The following is a 13194-nucleotide window of genomic DNA, read 5'->3' on the forward strand; positions in this document are numbered from 1 at the left end:
ACAGAGAGAGAAAAGAAAGAACAAGGACAACTTCGTGCGAAATAGCTTATTTTTATTGCCTCTGACCTTTTTTTTGCTTAATAATAGCAACACAAAATAGTTCGTCGCCATTCAAATTTCATTCGTGACGGAAATTGATAGTTCGTCGCTATTCGAATTTCATTAGTGACGAAACTTTTGTCCGTCTCTATTCAAATAACATTAGCGACAAAAATTGATTCCGTCACTAAATTAACAAGAGTATAATATTTTTCTTCTAAATAAGATTTGTTGTTGTATAATGATTTTAAAATTTTTTGAATTTGTACAAAATAAATTAAATTATAAGTAAAGAATTTTTTTAACTTCTAAATTTTCATTTTTTATTATATAATGATTTTTTAATAATTTTCTCTTTATCTACAAGAAATTAAATAATAAGTAACATACAGTAACGTCTTTGTTTTTACTTCTAAATTCATAAGATAATTATATAATGATTTTTTTAATTTTTTCTTTGTCTACAAGCATTTAAATAATAAGTAAAGTATTGAAAAATAAGCAAATACACATTATTAATCATCTTCATAACATTCTTCACAATTTTCTGACTCTTCCTCTGTCTCCGAATCATACGATTGCAATTCTTCATCATCTTCATCATTCTCTTCCTCAATCATTAATTGTCTTGTAGAGTATTCGTCCAGAACTTCCTCGAGTTCAGCTTCATTGTCTACTAGAGAATCCAATTGGTCAGTGTCTAGTCTAACTGGCTCAACTGGAACTTCATCATCTTGAAAGGCATCATCGACTTGGTTTGATTGTCCAGTAATTGTGTGCTTGGCTTTTGTCTTAATCACGGCCAACCAATCTTGTCGATCACGTATCCCTTCTGGATAAGGATTAAAGTAAACTTGCTCCGTTTGTTGTGCAATTATAAATGGATCAAACTTGTTGTACCTTCCTCTATGTTTAACCTCGACAAGACCATTATGTTTATGGATTCGCATACCTCGATTAGGAGTTGGGTCGAACCACTCACAATTAAAAAGAACAATTTTCTTTATCGGTAGTCCTGTTAATTCCAATTGAACAATCTCTTTCAGTACTCCATAGTAGTCATTTTCTGATTGTCCATAATCGGTCCCCCGTATGCATACACCGCTATTGATTGTTGACTTGCCTTCGCTCCTCACATCGGTGTCGAATTTGTATCCATTGACATAACACATATGCCAAATCTCAACACTCCTCAATGGTCCTCTTGCCACACTTCGTACTATGTCATCGGTTATCCCATTCTGTGGCTCATGAACCTTAAACATGAAAAATATAGGTTAATCAGCATATATTATTTTATTTTATTAAAACTATGTCATGTTATTATAATAAGCTAATATTTACGTATTGTCTGAACCATGATGCAAAACCTATCTCAATTTGATAGTCGATTGCATCGTCATTCAATGCTGGCGCTGATGCTCGCACGAAATTCGTGTACATGCTACAACAAATTAAAAATATCATTTAGAAATTCAGTTAGAGTATGATTACTTAACAAATTTTTTTAACAATTTATAATAACTTACTTGATAAAAGGTTGGACAATGTCACAATTCAGAAATAAGTATAATGTTGCTGCACTGTATTCTCTGTCAGTGAGGTAGCGCCTACCAGCTGGTCCAACAAGACGACCAGGTTGATTGAAGATTGAAATTCTAGGATACTCCTGATTGAATGTACCCCAATCTTCATTTCGAGGAACTCTGGATCGTCGAGAGCTCACATTTGGTTCAAAATAATATGAACCAAACATCGATGTCTCTTCGACGATATATGCTTCACAAATGGATCCTTCCACATGAGCTTTATTTTTAACCTTCTTCTTTAAGAAATGAAGGTACCTATTGTAAAATTTAATTGAACGTGTCATTAAATAATTGATACAGTAATAGCAATACGAAGTAAATAATACCTTTCAAAAGGATACATCCATCTATATTGTACTGGCCCACCCATCCTTGATTCGAACGGTAGATGTACAAGGACATGTTCCATAGAGTCAAAGAAAGATGGGGGAAATATACGTTCCAATTTGCAAAGGATCACAGGAATGTTGTCCTCCATGATGTGCAATTGATTCTCCCGCAGCATGGTCGAACATATATCTCTAAAAAAGTGACTCAGCTCAGTAAGGACAGTCCAAATGGGCTCGGGCAATGCCCGAAATGCAACTGGAAGTAGGCGCTGCATGAACACATGGCAATCGTGACTTTTCATCCCAAATAACGTTCCCTCCCTCATGTCTACGCATCGACCAAGGTTGGATGCATAACCGTCAGGCAACTTCAAACTCGAGACCCAAGCACAAACAGCTCTTTTCTAGTCCATGTTGAGACAAAATTGTGCTTTCGGTTTGAATGATTTACCGTTGTCATGCTCCACCAACTCTAAAGCTCTGCGTTTACAATAATTCGAAAGATCCATCCGGGACTTAACATTATCCTTGGATTTCCCCTTAACGTCCATACAAGTGTTGAAAACGTTATCAAACACATTCTTCTCAATATGCATGACATCAAGATTATGTCGTAGCAGATTGTTACACCAATAAGGCAGATCCCAGAAGATGCTCTTCTTTGTCCAATTATGTTCTTGGCCATATCCCGGTAATGATAATGGCCCAGTTTCAGTAATCTTTGGATAGTTCCAAACTCGTGCAAGCACTTCTTCACCAGACAAACAAGGAGGAGGTTCTGATTTCTCCACTCGATTCTTGAAAAATGCATCCTTGTTTCGTCTAAACGGATGCTTCATAGGTAAAAACTGTTTGTGACAATCAAACCAAGAATTTTTCCTTCCATTTTTCAAGGTAAACGCCTTTGAACGCTCCATGCAGCAAGGGCATGCTAACTTCCCCTGTGTCATCCATCCAGACAGCATACCATAGGCTGGAAAGTCATTGACAGTCCACATCAACGTAGCTCTCATGATAAAGTTTTCTTTCATGGCCACATCGTAGGTTATTACACCCTCGCACCACAACAGTTTCAGCTCGTCTATCAACGGTTGGAGATAAACATCGATTCTGCTCTTCGGATTTTGGGGACCTGGAATGATTACTGTCAGGAACATAAACTCCCTTTTCATGCACATCCCAGGCGGTAAATTATAAGGAGTCAAAATGACTAGCCAACATGAGTAGTTCTTTCCAGATTGTCCAAAAGGAGTGAAACCATCTGCACATAAACCTAATCTTATGTTCCGCGGTTCTGAAGCAAAATCTTGATATGTTTGATCAAAGTGCTTCCATGCTTCTCCATCAGAAGGATGACACAACATGTCGGCCGCACTTTGATGCTCATAATGCCACCTCATCTCTTTTGCTGTCACTGTTGAACTAAAAAGTCGCTGAAGCCTGGGAATTAGTGGCAGGTACCACATACGTTTAATCGGAATCTCCTTGAAATTTCCACGTCCAGTTCTCCGAGGTTTGTAACGGTCTGCCTCGCAAAATTTGCACCGCTTCTCATTTGCGTCGTCTTTATAGAATATCATACAACCATTTGTACAACAATCGATTCGTTGATACCCAAGTCCGAGCTTAGACACCGACTTCTTGGTTTGATAGAAATTTGCAGGCATCCTATTATCTGTAGGCATCGTCTCTTTCATAAGGTGGACGACATCATCGAAACAACCCTGCGGCATATTGTAATCAGCTTTAATGCTTAAAAGCCTCATCGCAGCAGACAACTCTGAGTGCGACTTGCATCCATCCCACAATGGAGCTTGGGCAGCAGACAACATGTCAAAGAAACCTTGCACATCGGGATTAGGAGGTTCCGGCACAAACTGTTGGTTGTAATTATCTCCTTGTAATAACTCATCCCTAACCGATGGTCCAGCAGCATCCATTACCATCTGCTCGTATGGATTGAAATTAGCTTGATCACCATCTTGCCAGTAATAATTTGCAGCATCTTCTGGCACATCAACAGCCGCTAGATGGGGTATGTTCGACATTTCTTCACCATGAGAAGTCCAATAATAATATCCGGGCTGAAAACCTTTTTTGTATAAGTGCATCCTTATATCATCCAAACTCCGAAATCGAATGCATTTGCACTTCATACATGGACACCTTATCTTTCCTGTATTTTCAAATTCTGAATTTTTTTTACTTGCATAATCAATGAACTCCTCCACCCCACTCAAGAACTCATCAGTAATTCCCACCCGACCGGGTCCAATTCTGTTGTACATCCACGTCCGATACTCAGGCACTTCCATAATAAATAAAAAACAAAATGTGAAAGGAAGAATAAGAAAGAGGGGTAGCAAGGAAGATGAATGGGATGGAGAGATTAAAAAATGAGAGAGAATGGAGCTAAGAAAATGCAAACATGAGAGAAGGGTGCAACTGGCAATGAAGACATAAAGAAAGATTTTCTGTATAAAAAATTAAAGACGAAATTTAGGGGTAGCAAAGAAGAAGAATGGGATGGAGAGATTAAAAAATGAGAGAGAATGGAGTTAAGAGAATGCAAACATGAAAGAATGGTGCAACTGACAATGAAGACCTAAAGAAAGTTTTCTGTATAAAAAAATTAGTGACGGAATTTCAATTCCGTTGCTAATTATGCAAGAAAAAAATTTTTCTGAATATTGTCAGAATATTCAATGCTGAAGAATCAATTTTTATGTCCTTACGTCCGTATAAAGCAAAATTTTATGTCCTAGATGTCAGTATAAAGCAAATTGATTTCTTTAGATAAAGCTGATTTAGCGACGGAATCTAGTTTCCATCGCTAACGTTAGTGACAGAAAGTACAATCCGTCACTAATTCAACCAAATATGCCAAAAAAACTTTTTGGCAGAAGTCAGTGTACGAAGCTTTAGCAACGGAAATTATATTCCGTCGCTAATGTTGGCGACGACTATTGTATTCCCTCGTTAACTTCGTAAAATTGAATGATATTTTTAATTCAATTGTCAGTGCACGGAATATTTGCGACGGCAAATAAGTTCCGTCGCTAAAATTGTGACAGAAATCCAATTTCGTCGCAAATATTAGCGACGAAACATATTTTCCGCCCCTAATTTTACAATGTTTTCAATTTAGCGACGGAATAATATTTCCGTCACCATATTTAGCGACGAAAGAAAATATCCGTTGCCAACTAACGCGGTCCGAATTTGTGAGGGATTTGGCGACGGAATATATTAGCGGCGGAATTTTCCGTCATTAATTCCGTCACTAAAATGCCATTGCTTTTTTTGACTTTAGCAACAGCAAGTCAATGATTTTCTGTCGCTAATTACTAATTTAGCGACGGAATAATTTCCGTCACTAAATCTGTGTTTTCTTGTAGTGCTAATCTATAGGTATATGTTAGGAAGTCTCTAATAATGTCGTTATTTATCAAATTAACATGTTTTAAGATTGTTATTTATCAAAGACGTAAAATATTTACAATATATAGTTTAAAATTAAACAGTGTAAAGAAAACATTGTTGGATCTATTATCTTTGATTTTTCCTCATGAACTTTGAAGAGATGATAAAAAAAAAAAACAACAAAAATTGGCAACCTAAAAAGTTAGGCTATGAAGAATCACAAAATGATAAAGATTTCAATAATAATCACGTCCCAAAAAACATTTCAACAGTGTATGACACTCATTCATTGGATGTGATTTTTAATGGGCCCTTTACTATGACGATACCATACCCAATAAATGAATGTCACACACTACTGAGATGCTTTTGAGATGATTATCACTGGGATCCCTAGCATTATTGATGAAGAATCAATCAAAAATCTTCGTTAAACGAGTTGTGATTGTTGCCTAATTATGGAAAACCTAGTATGTGAAAAAAAGGTTAATTATTATGATATGTTATCATCAATGGAGGGCAACCTACCATTTTGAAGAGCAAGAAAGGAAACAAAAAGAGTAATCTATAAAGTATTTAAAAAAACAAAGTGATAAATTGACTTAATTTCTCGGTCAATTTGATGTTGATTTGTACCAAGATAAATAATGATTTTGTAGCAAATTAATCAACATCGATTAATCAAGTTGAAATTAACTTTTTAGTGAAAAAAGTCTTGCGGGATTGTTGGGGGATGAAAAGATACATTGTACATACATGTAAAACTAATAACAATTGATCGTATACAAAATCGAAATTAGGTAAACATGTTGGGGTGTCTCACCACCATTAACATCTAACTAATTTCATGTGTGTCTATATATATATATATATGTGGGGGGACTTTATTAATGTGGTGGAATTTTCCTAGGTCCAAGCCCCGTCCACACACAATAAGTTATTGTGCACTTTGGGTTGTGTCCACACGTATTTTATTTCAAGAAATAATTTTGCCTTCCCCACTAGAATCATGATCTCTTGGTGATGAGAAAGTTACTATCTAGACTGAATGGTAATTTGGGTATTCACTTTCGACGGTTTATTGATTTTCTTTTGGTTGCTTGCATTTTTTTTTCCTGATTGTAGAAATGGATCGGCTTGGTATTTCTGTTTTGGACCCATTGTTTCCCTACTCTAAAAGGCAAAAACCCTAACTGATTTTGCATGAGAAAACCCTAAACTGGTCATGCAGGCCCATCCTGTAGGGTTGCCCTTTGTTATTTAATAAAAGGTGCTGTACAATGACTTTTATCTTTAGTCTCTTTGGGGTTTTTTTTTGTTTTTAGACCCACATCCCAATCCATTGGAACTTGAGAGCATCTGAGAAAATTCCATAGGCAAGTGGAACTTTGAAATTGTTCGAAGGACGCCGCTACTGACCAAGTCAAAGGTCAATAAAATTAAAGCCACCTCCAGCCAAGCCACGTACTGCCAGCTTAAACGAGATTCAGAATATCTTGATGCGTGTGTTGAAAGTAGTTGATGAAAGGGAGAGAAATTGACACATATAAATGAAACACTTGTTGAGGAAATATCTTTTCATAGAAAACATGTATAGTACTCAACAATGATATACACATCATTTAAGTGTTGAATTTTGATCAAAATAAACAGTACTGAAAAGACAAAAGAAAAACCTACCTGGCAGACGAGGAACTATCCGGACAGTTTCAGGCAAAACGCAGATAGAAGACAAACTGGAGCATAACTAGTGTTCGGATAGCTCGAGGAGCAGTCCGAACAGCTGACGGGCTGAAATAGTTCTGGACAGTTTTAATTGCTATGAAAGAGTCCTGGTTGCGACGAAACTCGTTTTTCAAGTTGGTCAATAATTAAGAATGTGATTGATATCATATTTGTAATCAGCGGCGAATATAGAAAATAAATTAAGCGGACTTGGTTTCGTTGAAATTTTTTTAGGGTTATTTATTGTAAATATCTATACAGTCATTAAATTAATGAAATATCTATATACTCATAGAAAATGTCTAGATGGTCATTAAATTAGACTTCACAAATTAACATATAAAAATGTTCAAGAAAACAAAAAACAATAATTTAGATTGTGTTAGACGATTTTTTATTAAGTAGAAGATTTTTCATTGAGTAGAAATCTATCATCGTGTATGAGTGAGTATCAATCAATAATCGTTCTCTGCTATGAGTGTCTATGAATTAATAATTATAATTTCTATATAAATCATATATATTATATAGTTATTAGAAGGGTTTTGTTTTAAATTTTAAGGTTATCAAACTCTATCAAAAGAGGAATAAAAAGTTGTTATTAAAGCCCACTATTTATAAAACCCACTAATAAAGTCCATTGTTTTTAACTATGTAAATAATTTTAGATATATAAATTACAAATATAGAAGTAGTTTTTTTTAAAAAAAAAACAAAATTCGAGGGGCTTGAGCCCCCTTTGTTATATGTAAATCCGCCACTGTTTGTAATTAGAAACATCTTGGGAGGGATTCCTATGTAGAATTGAATTAAGAGATTTTGCACTACTATAAATACTAGTGGTTTATTAGTATTTTTGGTAGAGAGAAATCAAAGGGCTATGTGCGGTGAGCATTGAGAGAGAGCAAAGAGGGTAACTTTGTGATAATCTCTTGGGTTTACGTGGGTTTTTGTTGTGAGAGAATGAGTGTATGGTTTCATAAATTTTCTACATAGTGAATTTTTTTTTGGTTGTCTTTTGACAACACCCATGATTTTTCTCCAGCTTTGAAATTTTCCATGTAAATTTTTATATTGAAATTGTTGCACTTTTCTATTTCATTTTTCTCTCTATTCGTGTGTGATATTTTTTAAGATGGGCAAATTTCACAACATTAAGATCAAAGACTGTTTCTTGTGATCAAAGTTGAATTTAAACCCCCAACAGTAAACATAGCCCACTTGAAAGGGCACCTGCATGACCGAACGAACCCCTTCCCCCGATAGCTGCAGCATTTGCTATGAACACCAAGAGGATAACAGCTCTTCATTATACTTTATCTGACGCCAACCTGTACATAAAGGAAGTTCTAATCTCTCACAGGAGGTTGAGACCCATGTACAACAACAAATGCTCAGCCTGTGGAATATTACTATGATTTACTCTTGCTCATCAATGTAGGGGGAACATAGACGATTCCAATATTAGGAACAGAGTGGCAACTGAGCTAAAGTTATATAGATCCCCAAGTGATTGTAGCTCACTTGAGCAGCGAACCCCCGCTAAATTTTTTTAGACGAATCAATATGCAGTAGTCCATCTCACGTTCAGAATTCCTAGCTCCGCCCTTGTCTGGACTCTTGAGAGTCAAAAAAACAACGTTGACACAACTTAAAAGAAATAGATAAAAGACTGAGGGAATAGACACCAATTTACCTCCTATTCAAATATCCTTTAAGTTTGTCTTGCTTTGCTTTTTTTGTATATTTCATTGAAGAATAAAACCATAACTTAACAAGGCATCACTTGAAGACGAGCCCAATATGGCAGAATAATGAAGGCCTAACATGAATGAATGAGGCCCAAACAAGAGAATTAATGAGCTTCACCTTGATCATCATATTGAAGGGAAAGCACGATTGAAACCTAAAACCAAAGAAACCAATTCTGCTTCTCAATGATTCCATGCTCATCACCCCCCTCAAGCTGATCATGATTTTGAATCATGTTCAGTTTGCGAAGATTTAAATACATCAAAGTAAAAATTTTAAAATTAATTAATTGGTGTCGTTTATAAAGAAGAGAAAAAAAAAATCTCTACACGTACAATGACAAGATTTTAAACTGATAATTAACTATATAACATGCACTTAGATAACCAACGAGAGGTGGTTCGGTTAACAATTAATTGAGTTAGGCATATGTGTACTCAATGTTCGATTCTAACTGCAAACATATTTCAGTGTGGTATTTCAAAAAAAAAAAAATGCACCTACATAGATCATGCGTTAAAAAATTGACTATTTTCCCTCAAAAGAAAATATGAAAATTTAAAAATATTTTGATTTCCTTGAAACAAAGTCGGGTGTTAACTGACTGGTCGTAGGTTCGAATCCTCTCCTCTCTCTCTCTCGTGCCTGCTTGTACCTCAAAAAAAAAAAGCAAAGGAAATAAAAATAACTAAAAACTGTGTAATTCTTTTCATTTTTTTAACATGGGAACATGCAACTACTATGGAATCGCTCCCGCATGTGCAATTGCTCTCCCTAATCACACATTATCAGCATCTTGCAAACACAGACTTGAACTAGATATCAAACTCACAGCCTGGACCATGTTCTCGATCTCTTAATAACGTTTAGTTGGAGTAAACGTATATACGCGAACCACGATGCATTGACCTAGCTAGCTTCTTCTCACAGTTCACGTCACTCAATTCCTAAATAATATTTGCAGACACCGTCGTACTCGTTGAGGGTGCATGTCGGCTCCGTCTTCAAGTATGTCCTCAGGGCTGAAAGTCCTCCCCGTGCTTCGGGACGTTATGTCGAGCACAACACAAGGGTCTTTCTAAAAACCCATGCACATGAATCGTGATTCGTGAATCACTAAATGTCAATGGTTGTGAGGGTTGAAACGATCCGTTCTCTGCGGTCTCTCCTTCAATACCGTCTCGACTTTCGAATAATCTTCTAAACCATGCTCCACGAGTCACCTAAACACCACTGGAACTTGTACACGAAAGTGGTGAGGGTTATACTCGTATATATTTTTCTCACAAAAATACGCCGTGTGTTTCACAGAGTAAATTCCTACTCATGTCTCATATTCCCTCTTCACTAAATAAGCAGTGTTTCATAGAGTAAATTTCTACTCGTGTCCCCTATTCCTTTTTCTAAAATAGGTAGTATTTCACTGGTAAATTTCTACTTGTGTCCCTTATTCTTCAATTTCTCATGGATTAATTCCCACCCGTGTCCCATATACCATGACCGAAATAATAGTTTTTCGGGTAAATCCCAACTCAGTCGTATCTGTCTCATTTCATTTTTGTACACCCATTCAGAGTTGCATCGTTATTAAAGGGCGTCATCTCTTATATTCGAAAGTCAAAATATATCCTCCCATCATAGGGTAATGTGAACTTGAGGTGAAACATTCGGAATACAACCATATTTTGATTTTTCTTTAAATTTATCTCACTTTTGACTCTAACGGTGTACATGTTGTCACATTTTTAGTGGTAATGGAACAATAAGCATCCCTTGATCTTTAGATGGCAACTATCCCCTTGGGACAGATGACGTATATGGGGTGTCTAACACCTTCTCCGTGCATAAACAACCCCTAAACCCACATGAAACTCTAGACCAATAGACCAAGCCTTACCCTTAAATGTCCAATTATGTCTATAAATATCAATTTAAGCTGTATAGATATATACACACACCCATATGCATGTATTGTGTGTATGAAAATATCATCGTACTCTATCAAAAGAGGAATAAAAAGTTGTTATTAATGCCCACTATTTACAAAACCCACTAATAAAGTCCAATGTTTTTAACTATGTAAATAATTTTAGATATATAAATTACAAATATAGAAGTTAAAAAAAACAAAATTCGAGGGGCTTGAGCCCCCTTTGTTATATGTAAATCCGCCACTGTTTGTAATTAGAAACATCTTGGGAAGGGACTCTTATGTAGAATTGAATTAAGAGATTTTGTACTACTATAAATACTTTAGTGTTTTTGGTAGAGAGAAATCAAAGGGCTGTGTGGGGTGAGCATTGAGACAAAGCAAAGGGGGTAACTTTGTAGTAATCTCTCAGGTTTACGTGGGTTTTCATTATACTTTATCTGACGCGAACCTGTACATAAACGAAGTTCTAATCTCTCACAGGAGGTTGAGACCCATGTACAACAACAATGCTCAGCCAGTGGAATATTACTATGATTTACTCTTGCTCATCAATATAGGGGGAACAGAGACAATTCCAATATTAGGAACAAAGTGGCAACTGAGCTAAAGTTGTATAGATCCCCCAAGTGATTGCAACTCACTTGAGCAGCGAACCCCCGCTAAATTTTTTTAGACGAATCAATATGCAGTAGTCCACCTCACGTTCAGAATTCCTAGCTCCGCCCTTGTTTGGAGAGTCAAAAAACAACGTTGACAGTTGACACTACTTAAAAGAAATAGATAAAAGACTGAGGGAATAGACACCAATTTACCTCCTATTCAAATATCCTTTTAAGTTTGTCGTACTTTGCTTTTTTGTTTATTTCATTGAAGAATAAAACCATAACTAAACAAGGCATCACTTGAAGACGAGCCCAATATGGCAGAATAATGAAGGCCTAACATGAATGAGGCCCAAACAAGAGAAATGAGCTTCCCCCTCGATCATATCGAAGGCAAACTGGGAAAGCACGATTGAAACCTAAAACCAAAGAAACCAATTCTGCTTCTCAATGATTCCATGCTTATCACCCCCCCTCAATCTGATCATGATTTTGTATCATGTTCAGTTTGCGAAGAAGGTGATCGATGCGATGCACAACTAAAGGCTTCGTGAGGAGATCTCCTGGTTGGTTCGTTGAATTGAGGTGAGTGAGTTTGATGATGCCTTGCTGCAATTTTTCTCTTGTATAGTATAAATCTAGTTGGATGTGTTTCGTTCGTTCATAAAAAAAAATTGGATTTGTTGCTATATATATAGATAGAAAACTGATTATCACAATGTAGCGTCAATACGTTATGGCTGGATTATAATGTTACTGTTTTAAAATAGTAACATTAGACTTATGTTTACCTGAGTCGCACAATTAATAACATTGTGTTTTCTTAAGATCATTTGCTCCAATAGAAAATATGACACGGGTATTATTGTTACTATTTTTTTTTTTTTTTTGAAAAAGTAACATTATAATGTTGGTCTTGTTGTACAAATGACTTGTAGCAGTGGTGACCAGCCAATTATTCATTTATCAGGAAATACTTGAGTTTGTTACAAGGGATACAGAAACCTCAAAAGCCCATACAAACCTACGCCAAGTGTCGTTGAACACTTAAAAGGCCATACAAACCCAAATCATGTGTGGTTGAACAATTAAAAGCCCATACGGTCCAAAATACTTTTCAAACTCAATATCAAAATTGCCAATATTTAAATACATCAAAGTAAAAATTTTAAAATTAATTAATTGGTGCCGTTTATAAAGGAGAGAAAAAAAAATCTCTACTCGTACAATGACAAGATTTTGAACTGATAATTAACTATATAACATGCACTTAGATAACCAACAAGAGGTGGTTCGGTTGGTAATTGATTGGGTTAGGCATATGTGTGCTCAATGTTCGATTCTAGCTGCAAACACATTTCTGTGTGATATTTCAAAAAAAAAAAAAAACATGCACCTACATAGATCATGTGTCAAAAAATTGACTATTTTCCCTCAAAGAAAATATGAAAATTTTAAAATATTTTGATTTCCTTGAAACAAAGTTGGTTGTTAATTGACTGGTCGTAGGTTCGAATCCTACATGGGGAAATTTGATTCATTCTAAATTCTTTAATTTGGAATGAAAAGGGTTCGCTTTGACCGTTAAGAGTAGGTAACATGTTCCCTCTGTCTTTGTTTCTATTGCATTATATCTCATCGTATCGCATTCTATTATGCGATATTTGAGAATCACCGTCAATATCTCGATGTAGGTAAATCCAGGATAATCCTTTATTACATAGTTTGGGGCTATTGACAACTAGCCAATTAAGAATTCTCAGATGTACTAGCAAGTGCATCTTTGATGCAGTCATTGATTC

General features: G+C 35.8%; 1 protein-coding gene across 1 annotated transcript; it reads right to left on the reverse strand.

The window, feature by feature from the left end:
- Positions 1–2361: 2361 nt before the first annotated feature.
- On the reverse strand, positions 2362–4272 carry LOC119996398. The gene has a single exon (XM_038843017.1). It carries the CDS (start codon positions 4270–4272, stop codon positions 2362–2364), a length of 1911 nt encoding a protein of 636 aa, XP_038698945.1.
- Positions 4273–13194: the final 8922 nt, after the last annotated feature.

Source organism: Tripterygium wilfordii, chromosome 1, assembly GCF_013401445.1.
Source record: "Tripterygium wilfordii isolate XIE 37 chromosome 1, ASM1340144v1, whole genome shotgun sequence".
NCBI classification, from domain to species: domain Eukaryota; kingdom Viridiplantae; phylum Streptophyta; class Magnoliopsida; order Celastrales; family Celastraceae; genus Tripterygium; species Tripterygium wilfordii.